This window comes from Thermobia domestica, chromosome 13 (genome assembly GCF_964235325.1).
Source record: "Thermobia domestica chromosome 13, izTheDome1.hap1.1, whole genome shotgun sequence".
In the NCBI taxonomy this organism is placed as follows: Eukaryota; Metazoa; Arthropoda; class Insecta; order Zygentoma; family Lepismatidae; genus Thermobia; species Thermobia domestica.
Window position 1 is genome coordinate 156756808 of NC_137466.1, and position 15583 is coordinate 156772390.

Below are 15583 nucleotides of genomic sequence, written 5' to 3' on the forward strand. Positions count from 1 at the left end.
ATGGAAGGTTCTTCCTCATCCGGCGTATTCCTCATACATGGTTCCCACAGATTACTATCTTTACCAGTACATGTCGAATGCACTGCGGGGCACTCTTTTCGAAAACGATAAGTAGTACTAAAATTACATTGATAATTTCTATGCATCCAAGCCTCGGAGATTTTTGTTTGTAAGGGCATCCAACAACTGCCTGAATGATGGAAATAGATTGTGAACAATGCGGGAAATATATGCACATCAGTGATCCATTGTCTAACTAGTTTAACTCTCAAACAACAAACGTATCCATTGGTTCCAAACGTCACGAACTAATGTATCAACCCACTATAATGATTATAAGAATATGCGGAGAAATATAAGATTCAGAGTAGGAAAACATACGTGTTTTGATCCTACGTATGCTGTTAATAAAACGTACTTTACAACAAATTTAAATTATTTCTTTTTAGACTTAAGAAATTCGAAACGAGATGTATGAAAACAATTCAACTTGCATGATAAGTTTAAACTATATCTTTTCAGGTTGAAAATATTTGAAACAAAATATATGGAAACCACTCAAATTTTACAATAAGTTTAAACTATTTTTTCAGTTTTAAAACATTTTAAACGTATGGAAGCAGTTTAAATTTTACAATAAGTTTAAAAGTATGTCTTTTCAGGTTTTATAATATTTGAAACAAAATACACGGAAACAGTTCAAAATATGAGGTAAAAAATTGTAATACTTCATTTTATCTTAATGCCTAATGCACAAAACTCCTAACTGATCTACTGCAATACTTTGAAATGAGACAACAGCTTTGAATGCGAGAACTTCCTTTATAAGATTCTAATTTCCTTTATAAGAATACATCAAAGTCAATAAGTTTGAAAATCTCTTGTAGGCATTAGTACCATAATTGCTGAATTATATAAATTAAAAAATCAGAAACGAAAGCATCTGAAACATGCGTCCTCAAAAAAAAAAAAAAAAAAAAAAAAAATCCTCAATTTCAGAAAATTCCGAACCTGTTCGATGTCGCTTATGTCTGAGCGACAATAAGAATACAATTTCATCAAACACTTATTATATAGGACTAAGTAACTATTAAGCTATTTAATTCAGTAAAAATAGTGACCCCCTAAACAGTGCAATAAGAAAATAAATATTTATGTAGACGAATATAAACGTATATGAATATAGAAACAATTTATACCTCCACGAACTAGTAAACTATCAGCTTAAATACAATAAGATTTTTACTTTATCTTATTTTGAATTTAATTAAGTGTAGGTAAAAAGCTCCTTCATGGCTAGTTAAGTAGCTTCTTGTGTGGAAGGCTTGGGTTCGATTTGCAGTGGGAACTCAGTTAAGCTGTAGGCTCATGTCTCATTTAGTTTCATGCTGAAAAGGGGGTTAAACTCTAGTCCAACTACTCAAAAAAAAAAAAATGTAAGTACTATAAAAGACTTTTTAATTACTTCTGTTAATTTATTGAATATTTTTCTTTGATATGCACACTAAAACTCCCTTATCAGGAACCTTAAATATTCAGAAAATCTTACCTAAACTACATTTGTTTTGTAAACATAAGCTTGCATTCCTTTGCAGCAAGCCATCCAATATCCAAGACTAAACAGTTGTATCCCCCCAAAAATGTGGGCCAAACAATGAGCCCATTAGGTATTTGCTTTTGAAGTTTTATTCCTGATCCTTGGAAAAATTATAACCTTGATTGTACGCACAGAGGCAAAGTAAACATCTTATTGCATTGAAATGGTAAGTTTACTAGCGTGTGTGGTAATAAATCGTTTCGACACTCACATCCTTAGGGTTTACTTTGTACAAATAAGATTTCGATAACTCTATCCTTTCTATCAATATTCAAGCCTCATCATTTTTCTTTGTTCACACTTAATGAAGTCGCGACTTGAGAAATTCCGTTGACCACAAAAATATTTAAATTTCCCTCACTTTTTGGCAGAATGGTATCTAGGAGGCGATTCCATATGTTTGATATATTTTCTGATATTTTTAAATTATTATTATTATTTTAATTTTCATGCCTTACACTTGCCTGATGATACTAATGTAGTAGATCAATTTACAAAATAATTATACACAAAGTAATAATATAAGGTGTGTAAAAGTAATTGAATTTTTATATTTGTTATAGATTTCAATACATTTCCAGCAGAAATTAAAAAGATTTTTTTAATGGAGTGCATCTAGATGTTTTAAGAGCCACACTAGAGTATCACCAAATTTATGGGAAAACAAACAAAAAAAAAAGGGGGGGGATTTAAGTTTGCCTTTATATTAATAATAACTATAGTGGCTCTTGTATCCCTCAACGCACATTGTATTTTTTTTTCAACAATATTCTCTTTAGCAATATTCAAACTTTACGGTTTTACTTTTCTCACACTGAATGGTATCGCTGCAATGATAAATTCCATTTAAAATTTCTACTCACTATTTGGCAGTGTTGTCTGGGAATACTTATGACTGACACAAACGAAGTAATACATTGAACGATTGAGGTAATAAATATCCTGCAGATAAGATACTATAAAAAGTGGATGCCAGTGTGAGAGCACAGTAGCAAGACAATGCCAACTCAATTTCGGTCACAGGCGGAGATAGCCCAGTCTGGCTCTTAACTTTTATGTTAAAGTCATTCTAGAATTGTTTTTCTGCTAAGAGAAAAAAAATTTACTTACTTCCCAAGCGTACCGAGCATCCACCGGTTCCGGTGTCCATTTTCCGAGAAAAGGTCCATACCGCGTACCGCGGCCGATAGGTTGCCGACTCCAAACTCCCGTCCCGCCGGATGACACTCCAGACTCTCTGAGCTCCAGCTCAGCTGGAACGGTGGAGAGCTGCGAACGGATTCTTTGTTCCAAAGTGGCCGCTGCTGAGTCAGTGTTGGGCTGTTGCTGTCGAGAAATGGGCTCTTCGTTGCTGGGTTGTTTCAAGTCCATAGCGACAGGGTCACGTGGCCCCATGGCGTCAGCCGAAGACAGCATCGAGTCCTCCTCTGTAGTCCCAGCGTCCTCTGCCTCGTCACTGCTGCCTGCAAGGAAGCGTCAAAGCAGACCTTCAGTCATTTCGAATTATTTAATACATTAGATTACATATAGTAATGCTTTACATCTCTCGTTAGGTAATAATCCATTTCCTAATATTTAACCTTTGATGCCCATTGACTCATTTACATATCATCTCGTAAGGTCTGACTTGCATCCTTATATCTATAATATGAATATATTTATTTTGAAATTTCTATTTAATTTCTGTCATAGATGATCCTACCTCCGAACTACGAATGTGGCCTCTCCCGCTGTATGGGGGCCAGGAAGGGAGCAACAGAAATCCGCTGGGCCCATATCGGATAGGTAAACAGTACATCAGGTGTGCACACATCTAGTATTATTATTCTGTATTCACAGTAGAGTATTTTTTTCTTGATATATTTTGGACAATGATGGCCCAACCTCTTTCCACCAGCGCCATCTCTACGAGAGAGTCTGGAATTATTTTCTTCTTTCTTTTCTTCTTCCACAATAGCGTGTAATAAATAATTATGAACTAGTTTGTAAAGTTATTTATAGTTAGAAGCTGAGTCGCAACCTGAAGTCTATAGTCATATGGAAGCATCCGAATGTTAAGAGATTTTGTTTTAATAGTCCCTTAAATTCAATAGAAATCGGTACATTTTGTATTAGTGTGGTTGTGGGTCTAATATCTTAAAAAAAAAAAAAAAAAAAACTTGTAGTTGCTTCGAAATCATTGACATTCAGGCAATGTTGTCAAGATCGACTATTTTAAAAATATGGATTTAATAATGACTTTCTAACTACTCTTTGGTGACAAGACTAAAGTTTAGTCCATTGATAATGTAAGAATTTAGCGACTTTAGAATTGTTACTTAGCTATTTTCATAAGCACGGGGTTACCAACAGTTTTGGTTAACCTATGAAATCTTCGGCGGTCCCGATGGTACCCTAGGGTTACACACTGTTTTGCTACAAAATGTAATTATTAATGTTTAACTGTTCTTTGTGTTGAGAAAAAAGAGTAAAAAACTACTTCTTATGTTAGTAGTTCCTAAACTTCATATGGATTTGTAAATAGTGGCGACATCTATTTGTCATCCTACGAACTCATTGAGTGACGTGTTATCGGAAAACAATACGCAAAGGGTAAAAGAACTTACATATTTATGACTCTAAGCATATGATGAAGGGGTATATTAGTGCGCAGGTGAAAAATCACCGACAAGTTAAAGGAACGATACATAATATTTTGTATTTAATGGATAAGTGCTTTGCCTTGCTGCCCAAATGCACAGCCTTATCAATTTAATGAAAACGCCTGAAAAGAAGTGCAACTTACCAGATGAATATGGGAGTTGAACCAAGTTTCGTTTTGATGCAACGTGGAATTGAGTCACAGAGGTCTCGAATGGTAGAAAGGGGAATATTATACCGTTCCACCTGCAATGCATCACTCAGTTTCGTGAGAGATAATGGAAGAGGGAATCTGTGCCGGACTCGTGTCTTCAAACTGAACCATAAATGTTCAATTGTGTTTAGCTCCGAAGGTTAGGAGAGACGGATGCCAATGTTCTCACACCACGCCAGCTGTGTGAATGGATGCATTATCATCCTGAAATATGGTGTCATTGCCCGGAATTATCATTTGAACCATAAGATGTACACGTCCCCTTAAATAGTGACATAATCACGGATAGTGACGGGACCGGTAAACGTCAGAACATAACCCATTATAAATAAGGATGTTGCTGTCCATAGCATCACAGAATCGCCGCAATTCATGGTTGGGCAGAAACACTGCGGACAGTGGGGTCTCCCACACTTAAACACGGCCTGCCGTTTGAAATAAAGTGGTTGATGAACGATGACTCATCCTACCGCATCACATATTTCCAGCCACCAGTGATTAATGTCAAATCTTCGCGGTATCATTCAAGTCGTGCCAAAGCGTTTTGGTTCAATATAAGCGGCTTCGCCTGTGCAAACGGGTCACTGTGATTGTTGACACAGGTTGCAGGAGGTGCTGCTTGAATTCCTTCGTCACTTGCACGGAAGCCGCACGATAATTCTGAGTGATAATTTGGTTTAATGCTCGGTGGAATCTGCCACTAAAGGTTTTCTTCCGATCGCTGTCGTTCACCGATGTAGTTTTGTAGGCCATCATCACATTTTGTAGGCGACACATCAACACATTCGCCACTTTCGTCACGGTCCCACCACATAACTAAGCGCCAACAATTTGCTTTGTTTGGAAATCAGAGAGTTCGCCCACTTTACATTATCACAATCTGATCAGTTCACTTCACGTTGTCATTCTGCTGCTCCTCACGTAGCACGGCATTTGCCCTAATACTCCATACCAACAGCCTGGTACTGCGGTCGCCATCTCACCGTTGCCAACGCAAATATACATGTATCTCACTACAGATGGTTCCATTAAATTGATAAGACTGTAATACAGATAATGAGTTACTGTTCTAGTGTCCAGGGCACTGAATATTGCAAACATGAAAATTAGAGAAGAAATCGATAGAATACAAAGGTAGCTTTATGCTAATTAGGATGATGAGAGCAACGTCAACGGCGCCTGTGGGGAAGGTCAAAATTCTTCTATCCCTAGAACCAAAGCACTTATCAGTGATGAGAACGGCTGATAACTACTGGCTTACAAAGTAACATTTACACAAAATAATATATATTTTTATAAGGAAAATTTATATATATATATATATATATATATATATATATATATTGAAAGGTGGGGGGATTACAAGGGAGATAAAGCAAAAGCAAGAAGAGTATACGCAATATTTTCTAACTCTCCTTCGAAAGATTTCTTCCTATTTTTCACTTTAGTTTTGCTCACGTGAGTCAATCCCTGTGACGTCACAGTTTGTTGCTTGTATTCTCAGTAAAAGGAGCAGGAACTGGCAGAACAACATCAGTAGCACAGTCGATGGTTTTACACGCATACTACTCGTGGATTAAAGACTAGGCGTACACTGTCAACATTTACTTCCCTTTCTTTCTTCTTCTCTGCTTTCCTCAGAGTGTTAAATCTCATTCCTGTGTTATGGAAGCCATAGACACACACACTTGCATGACCAATATGAATGAAAGATTCGTTTCATCATGCATGTTGGAAGAATTTTTTGCCCACACACGTACGTACCAACATGCTGTTCAACTTAAGACTTTGGCATTAGAGAACAAAAGAGTCACCTGATTTATTGCTCTGTCGTGATTGGCAGGCTTAAATATAAAACAACTAACTTATATGAACGAGCACATACACGGTAAACGTGCGTAAAGAACGGCAAAACCATCATGCATGTTTACAGAAGATTTTGAAAACGATCAACATGCATGAAGGAAGTCATACACGATTAACTTGCCCGTGGTTTTATCATTTTCATGCATGTTGGAAGATTTCTTCATGCATGTGTCTGCGTGTATGGGACCTTTTTTTTTACATCGACCAGTTACAGTGTTCGTAGTTTGAGGGAAATTTCCCTAATCTCAGAAAATTTCGTTGGTAAATTTAGCAAAAAGAGAAAAGAGGTATTTTTCGATAAAACGCGAAAATCAGGGAAATTTTCCCGCTGACTGATTGACTAATATAAATGCTTAATTTTTTCTGTTCTTCTTCAGAAATAAATCAATATATTTTAATAACAATAGTTTGCGCGTGTTCAAAGTAGCCTTAATTCGCATCCATTGTTGGCTAGGGTGTATTTGTGTGTATTTTTTGTAAAAAAAAAAAAAAAAAAAAAGAAGAAGAAAAATAAAAGTAAAAAGCAAGAAATGTGCTCGGCAGTTCCTTTAATATAATTAAATTAATTTTATCACAACTTCTGTCATAGGAACTGGACACTCAACAAACTAGGGAAAGTTTGATAAGAAAAGGAAAAATTTTGAGTCAGTTGAGGGAAATTTTCTTAATGAAATTTACGAACACTGATCAGTTGTAAATGATGATGTAGGCGAATGGCGAACAGGCTTTCAGCACGTAATTTCCCGCATTTGATTCCCGGTAGGAGCGTAGGATTTTCAGTGTTGATACAGCAATAGCCAATTAGGAAGGTTTCTCATTGTTTTCTTATTAACAGAAATCTAATTTTTGTCTAGAAGGACAAAAATGCTGGCGATGGGAGCGGATTTGTTGACCATTACCTTACCAGTTGGCGCTACACCCCTTTGCCTCTAGTCTTTCCTATCTTTACGTTTCTCTTTCCACCCTCGACCTGCACTTTTTATACTGTCCGCCTATATGGTTTTTAGATTTTCTTTTCTTTTGCTGGAGTAAAGTCTATTTTTTTTCTTTCTTTGTATGATATTCGATTGCTTTTCATTCTTATTACGTGTTCTACCCACCTTACTCGATTCGATTTTACAAACTTAACAATAAACTTCTGGTTCTTTATCATGTTGTTTAAATCTTCGTTATGTATAATTCTCCGAATTTACTGTTCTTTGATTATGTGCTGATCATGTATAGCCTAAAATAAGAATGGGTAAATTTCCCTATAGCAGAAAAAATCGTCCTTTGTTGATTTTTAGGAAATTTTGAATATAAATAAACAGTGCACTTACTTTCCACCACAGAATTGTTAAGTCCTCTCCAAAATTTGGTGGCCAATAACTCAGGAACTAAAAGTTTCCATTTGACCAAATTTCAAATGTTGGTAGACCGCAACAGTAGACCTTAATATGCATGTGAAATACCGTAGTATATAGATATTTGGTTCTTGGGTTATTGGTATCAAACTTGGTGTTTGGGTTCATTTTGATGGCAAATAACTGGAGGACCAAAGATCTTCACAACATGGTAATTCATACGGTATGTGCTGTAAGCTCATAAAGGTGCTATGCTCATATGTGCTGTAAGCTCACTATTCCCAATTTGGTGAAGATCGAATAGGTTTCATCGATCGGGATTTAGTGAAATTTCTTCATTCCACTAAGTCCAAACCCAAATTTGGTGTCCAATTACTCGAGAATGAATGGTCTGTATACCATGATATTTCATCAACGTACTAAGTTATACGAGGTCTACTACCATAGCAAATTTGGTCAAGATCGAATTAGTATCGTTGATAGCATACCACATAAAATTTTAATGACGTTTCACTAAGTGGAACCTCAACTTTGATTACCAATAACTCAGAAACCAAAAACTTGAAGCTCTATCATCATTCCAATTTTGATTAGGATCGGATGAGTTCCATCAATTGCATTCCAGCGAAATTTCTTGATTTTATTCAGTTCAAAACCCAAATTCGATGGCCAATAACTCGGAAACTAAAGATTTGTATACCATAGTACTTCATATTGTGCTCGAATGTGTACAAAGCTTGTCAAATTTTACTAACTTACCAGTTTGGTCAATATCGGATGAGTTTTTGTCGATTTGATTTGGTGAAATGTCTTCATTTCATGAAGTTCAAACCCAAATTTGATACTCAAGAACTCGAGAACCAATGAAATGCATACCAAAATATTTCATGTGTGTATTAAACCACACAAGGTCTACTATTATAGCAAATTTGGGCAAGGTTGAATTAGTATCGTCGATAACGTAACAGATATAATAATAACCTTTCACCAAGTTGAACCCCAAATTTGATGACCAACTCTGGAACCAAAGGCCGACACATCATAATATTTCATATGTGTAGTAAGCTCGTCATTTTCTATCACTATCCCAATTTTGGTCAAGATGGGATGAGTTTCATCGATCACGTACGATATATAGGGGAGACCGGGGACAAATGCAACGCGGGTCAATTGTAACATTGGCCATTACTTGTAGAAGTGAGTTTCGAAATATCGTTTGTACATGTCATTGAGCTCACTCATGCAAGGTGTATGTGGGAAGAAAAAAAGAGTGTCGTTAGAAAAGTGTAAAGGACTGGACAAGCAAAAACATGATTTTGACAGGGGTAACTAAATTTTTAACTAACTAACTCTATGGCCTATGGAACCCGGAGGTTCAATGCGCGTTCACAAAAGCTCTCCACTGACTTCTTTCCTTAGTTAACTGCATCCAGTTTCTACTTTGTATTCCAATCTCTGCGAGATACATCTTAATATTGTCCTCCCATCTGCGCTTAGTCTTTCTAATGGTCGTTTTCCGATTGGTCTTCCAGTCAAGAGTTTGAGAGCGTTTCTACTTTCTTCCATTCTAGCTATATGACCTGCCCATCTAAGCCTCCTAGACTTAAAATTTTTAACAGACTTATTTTTATTTTCTCTTGATAGATATGCGTTTACTGTAAACAAATACACTGTGCGTGTGTAATCTATGTTCTTTCCTTGACAACGTGGATATTGTGTTTGGATTTTTGACTCAATATAATTATGATAAATCATGGTAAGTATCACTGACCGTTGAACGGGTACAAATGTAACATGGCGATCGGGGACGATTGTAACACAATCGTCCCAGACAAAGTTGTACTGAGCCATTATGAAAATAAACTAGATATGACCGAAGATGATACAATTGATGTAATTAATAAAGCAATGTACGTTTTAAGTATGCTTTTCCTGAGCCACAGGTACGTAGGGGGGCCCGACCTCCCAAAAACCTTGGCGGCCTTAGTGTATAATATATCATTATGGTTACTATAGGGAAAGAAAAATACATTCACCCCATATTTCACTAACTTCTTTATGCATCCTCACAAACGTTTGTGGCTGGCTGCGTATCACTGCTTTTCGATGTTTAGAATAGACCAGCGTCTCCCAACCGGTGTGCCGCAAAAGGGCCGCTGGTGTGCCGCGAGGAAATCGAAACAAAATTATTAATTTTATAGCATCCAAATTGCAAGAAATAGGAAAAAATATATATTTGTATTTCACATTACTATGATTATCTACAATGGAAAAAAATGCTGTAATTGTAATATATTATTGTGCATACATTACTGTTTAGCAGGTAGTTTTCCGAAAAAAGAATTTTATTTGCCGCAGCCTCTTACACTGTGAAAGTTGTCATTCCCTTTTCTACATCCTACTTAAGTGAAGCAGGATTTTCTGCAATGAACACAATCAAGTGTAAGAACAGGTCACAACTGTTAACTCCGGAACACGATATGAGGGTGTGTTTATCAACTATCCATCCACAATTGAAGAAGATTATGAAAGAATATTGTACTCAAGTTGCACATTAATTTTGCTTCGCGCATGAACCTGTTTTCCTTATTTTTGAAAAATTGTAATCTTCATATATTAGAAAATATTATTGAACAATTCTAACCTTTGTGTAATATTTAAAAATTGTAACGTATATTAACCGTGTTAATAAATTATAAGTTTCATATTGTTTACCCTTTTGTACATTTTTAATGTCGAAAAAAAGCACTTGTTATCATTGTTATAACCATTATAGCTTCTTTATTGTTTCAAACTATTTCGTAACTTGAAATTTTAAAATATCATTTAATCCTTTCGACAAAGTAAACATGCATACAAATTACCTACATTTATACTTTTAAAGTACAAGAGATTGTTCGTTCGTTATTTAGTGATCTTCCTTCTTAGTGAAAGGTTGGATCTAGTTTTCAAAAATGAAAGTGTATTTTAGAAAACCTGAGTCCTATATTTCATTGCAATTTATTTTCTATTTTAAAATTAGAATGAAATAATAAGCATAATGATTTACCACGGGGAAAGGCAGTCATTGAGCTTTCTTCTTTGTGAGAAGGAGATCAGTAATCACAGGAAAAAAAAAACACGGTATTTTATATTACAAATGAGTGTGCCGCGAGTTGAAAAAGGTTGGGAGACGTTGGAATAGACTAATGTTTCAATATGCCCCTTCCTTGTGATGTCTTTAAATAGCCTATAAGTTTTTAAAGACTTATTTGTCAAATAGACTCCCTTTCTGATTCATCAGAAATAATCAACAATGTAACTTTTCATTTATTTTACTTAATATCTCTCGCACAGTAGCGCATACTCTGTTCTCGTCGTTCTGGGAGCGATATGTGTAGGGGTTACCCAGTGTAGGGAAATGCAGTGTGAGTGCCTATTAGTACAATATCATTAGGACTTGAATCAGTGGCATAACAATAGGGTAGGCAGGGTGGGCATTGTCTAGGGGCGCAGTGCGCTTGGGTATATTAGGGGAATGAGAGGGCGCCACTGCGGATTTTGCCTAGGGACGCCAAACGCCGTTGTTACGTCATTGACTTGAATTTTTATGTTGCGTCATATTTTAACCTTGGCTTGCTTGTCCATGTTTTAAGTTAGGCCGAAGAAAAGTTACTTGGAGTTCATGTGGCACGGTATCGGTACCGGTAACAAGTAACTCATCATTCATGCATCTAGTTGACGCGTGGAAATTGTAATTTTTAAATAAGTCTACTTCTAAATTTGAGGATGTAGTACATACTCTTAATTTATTGTCCCCATCCGTTGTTTAACCTATTAGGCATTATTATTAGTATCAGTATTATTTAACCATATTATATATATATATAATATTGATTTGCCATGTCATATATATTGTACTTGTCATTAAAAGCACCGTGTTACAATTGTCCCAAAGCTCTGTTACACTTGACCCGGGCACGGGGACGTTTGTAACAAGACAGATGCTGTCATACAATGCATCGTAACTTTCTACATTAAAAATTGTCATGTATGAAAAAAAAAAATTGAATAGAACAACAAAAGTTCACTTAAGATGTGTAATTTTCAGACTTATTGGAGCATAAACATGTGAGAAAAAGAAATGTAAAATTTGTTACAATTGTCCCCGGTCTCCCCTACTGTCCTGATATTGATTTTAAAAAGAAAACAAATGAAGGACGGTGATACAAATAATAAGCCTGATAGATCATATTTCTGCGTTATAACGCCACAGAGTTTTAGTTTCATTTTTTAAAATATAAAAGTGGCCCCAGCAGCTTAATAAAATAGTAAGTGAAACTGTATTTAGATGACAACCATAATAAACGTTTTTAAAGTTTCTCCCTCCCCCTCAACACACACACGCACATAGCTTTTGCTTGGCATAATCTTATATCTGGTCCTATTATGATATTTATTTGATTATAGTTAGCACCATGGTTCAGTATCTGGCGCTTGGGGTCTTTGGTTCGGTCCCCGGCCAAGTAAGCTTGTAGTGGACAACATAGTATTCGTAGGTTTTCGGGGTAATCCGTTTCCTCCCACATTTTATACCACCAATTATTCCATCATCATTCACTTGCCTTAATCATTATCTCGTAATTGATATAAACGTGGGACATTAAACTGAAAAATTCATTTTATTATGGTTAGTGGAAAGAGTACTTCTTTTGACACTACTGTACTACCGTTAATCATCTCCGAGGCTTCCTAAATATAAAGGTGAGTATGCTATCGAATGCACTTGTTCCCTCCAAATGTTATTCCGTGTAATTGGGTATCTATCAAAATGATACCTTTGATTGCTTGAAGAGTCCTGCGTCTCTCGTTGACAGAGGTGGGTCATTGTCCACTTTTTGTTGTTGTTGTTGTTGTTGTAAAAGACGATGACTTACTTAGCGGACTTGGGCTATCCATCACTCATAGACGTCGGCTGCCCTTCAAAAGCTAAAAGAAACGACGAACGAATACTGTCGAGATAAGCAGAGAGGAAGACGGGGGGGGGGGAGGGGAGACGAAGGGGAATCTTCTGTCAAATACAATGCCATTGCATTTCCTGTCTTCTTCCTTTCAGAAAACGGACTGAGTCTTCCGCACAGAGGATGTCAACTCAAGTTTCTATCTTATTAAGATAAACAAACAAACCGAGTTATCTTTTCTTGATGTAGCTTCTTCCGTTTTCTTTCGCAAGCCGACAGATGAAAGGAACATGTTTTTATCTGCATTTCGTTTCCCTCTCATCATCACTCAGTGTCGTCTTCGCAAACATCAAAATATGGGACAACAATTGCAACAGAACAGACAGATTAAAGTAACAAGAAAGATGTAAAAACTAACTTAAAGTGACCACTTTGCGTAGGCTGATGCGTTTCTAGCTAGGATTGCCAGGTCTTGTATTTTCCCCGTAAGTTTTAGGTTTCTCTGGCGTCAGTTTTACGTGTATATTTTTATTTTGTCCGTAAAACGATTTCTTCCATTTTTTATACGATTTATGAGTGCGACTTTTTTTTTAAAAAAAAAATTAGATGAACTGATTTTTTAATAGATAATAATCTCACTCTGTTAACAACACAACCCAGCGATGTAACTTAGTATTCAAAGAAAAAATTCAACAGGTTCCGTTCTTATCTCCTATCCAGCTGGCATCCCAACCTTATGGTTAACAGTAACTTAGTTTAGCATCTTAGTCTACGTCTATCAACACTGCCTTGATCATATTGCAGTTTTGATCGATCCTGATATACTGATGTCAGGAAGACATATTACTGTGAACTAATAAAAGCAGAACACGAAGTGCTTGTGGATTTCGATTCGTAATCTTAAGAATTTTTGGACGTGTAAAAAAAAAAAAAAAAAAAAAAAAAAAAAAAAAAAAAAAAAAAAAAAAACGATGTGAGACTGTTACAAGATGAAAACTTTATTAACATTCAATTAAAAGGCAACAAGGATTTGTAAATGAAATGAAATCTTTCAGTTTAACGTCCCACGATTATACCCTTTAGCCTAAGGGAGATGACAATTAAAGCTAGTGAATGATAATGGAAGAATTGGTAGAATGGAAAAGTGGGAGGAAACGGGAATGCCCAAGAAACTCCACAGACACGATGTTGTCCATTACAAATTTACTTGGATCGGACCAGAGACCCCATGCACCAGATATAAGCGTTCTACCACTGAATCACCGTACCCCCGCCCTCCGACAAGGATTTGCATAATATATCTGGTTAGTTGGATTTGAGTGTAGTATATCTCTCAGAATCAAGGCTATATGAGACGTCGTAATCTGAAATATGAGCCACATGATCTCTGCTCCAGTTTCCAATCAGAATTATTGAAACCACTGTTGTGTGAAACCATATATATTTGTAATATGTAAATTCTCAACATCGCATCTGTCTTTTTTTTTCCTCTAAAAATCTTAGGATCTTTTTTCTCTGAAAGATCTAGCAATTCTATTTGTAGCCCTTGCTGTTTTATAGCTTATAAATTTATATGCATGCTATTTATGACACACAAGTTTGCATACGCTATTACGAATCTGTACGCAGTTGGTGGACAGGTGCAAAGAAAATAAAGAGTAGAGACAGCATTAGGAGACAAGATAGTGAAGCTAGTGAAAAACCTTTAGTAATTGGTGGTAAAACTTAGTGACAGAACTTTTAATTTTTAAACAATTATTCTAGTAGCACTCTTCAATTTTTCTTGTGCCAAGTAGGTGTGTTCGATAAGGCTGAGGACCTATCGAACTTCGGGTGTAAAAATTTATCGGGTTGTCATCGGTTACTCGAAAGGATTCGAGTATTTCAAATTGGCGAAGTTTCAGGTATTATCGAAAGTTTGAATATTATCGAAGTTTCGGGTACTATCGAAAGTTCAAATATTATCAAAGTTTCGAGTATTATCGAAGTTTCGGGTGTTTGAAAGTTCTAATATTATTAAAATTTTGGATAATTTTGAAAATTTGATTATTACAGACATTTCGGATATACTTCGAATAAACTTCGAATATTAACACAATTTCTGGTATTTTGGAAACTTCGGGTGTTATCGAAATTCGAGCATTACTCAAACTTTGGATATTACTAACATTTCGGTTATTGTCGAACCATTGGAAAACTTCGTTCATCGAGCATTAAAAGGTTTTCGAATCTCATCAAATTTTGTCAACCATGATTTCTTTCTTTGAGGTGGTTTTAGGTCCGCCTCTTATGCGCGAGGCTAATGGGAGGCCACAAATACAAAAATATACGATGCCTGACTGACAGTCGTATCAAGAACCCCTAACTTCGGAGTGCAGCAGGATAGCCCCCTTTGCTAGCAAAGCCGGTATGAAATCTTAAGCGTCGGTAACAATGTGAAAATTAATAATATGTCAGAAATGAAGGGGGGGGGGGGAAGTGTTTATTAATGGTACAAAGCAGGGTTGAAGGCATGCGCTAAAAAAAAAAAAAAAAGTCCACGAACAAAAGTGTCAGTGTTATATTTGTAATGTATGCACCATTTTGTTTATTTACAAAGACTAATTTCTGCTAACTAATCAAATCATTACTTTAAGCGTGATTGCTGAACAAAAGAGTATTTAAATGGAATAATTCCTATGTTAGTGCAAATGCTATAGATTACAAGAAACAATAACCCAATTCTACTTGTAGATTGAAAACTCTGCAAATTCTTCGCCCGAAGGCATTAAGTAATTAAAAAATGAATTGAAGATGGACGTTGGTATAAAAAAAAAAGTTTGCAAAAGGCAGTATTAAACAACCGATGGACACAATAATTATGATTGAATGACGCCATCCCTCGTTTTCTCACATTTTCTTTTTTTCTAATTTTCTTTTGTTACGCATTCTGCAAGAAAAGAAAGGAGGAAATTGTCATTTGACGAAGAGCGAGCTTAAATCA

General features: G+C 36.0%; 1 protein-coding gene across 4 annotated transcripts in view; it reads right to left on the minus strand.

Annotated features, from left to right (window-relative positions):
- Window positions 1-15583, minus strand: part of LOC145668667 (transcription factor hamlet-like) — a 582644-nt gene that overhangs the window by 160381 nt on the left and 406680 nt on the right. For 3 of the 4 annotated variants that reach the window (XM_081736724.1, XM_081736722.1, XM_081736723.1), the window contains exon 2: window positions 2708-3060. The exons of the other annotated variant lie outside the window; for it this stretch is intronic. In XM_081736724.1, the coding sequence (XP_081592850.1) occupies window positions 2708-3060 (353 nt within the window). The remainder of the gene's footprint in view (window positions 1-2707; window positions 3061-15583) is intronic. 4 annotated transcript variants of the gene reach the window in all.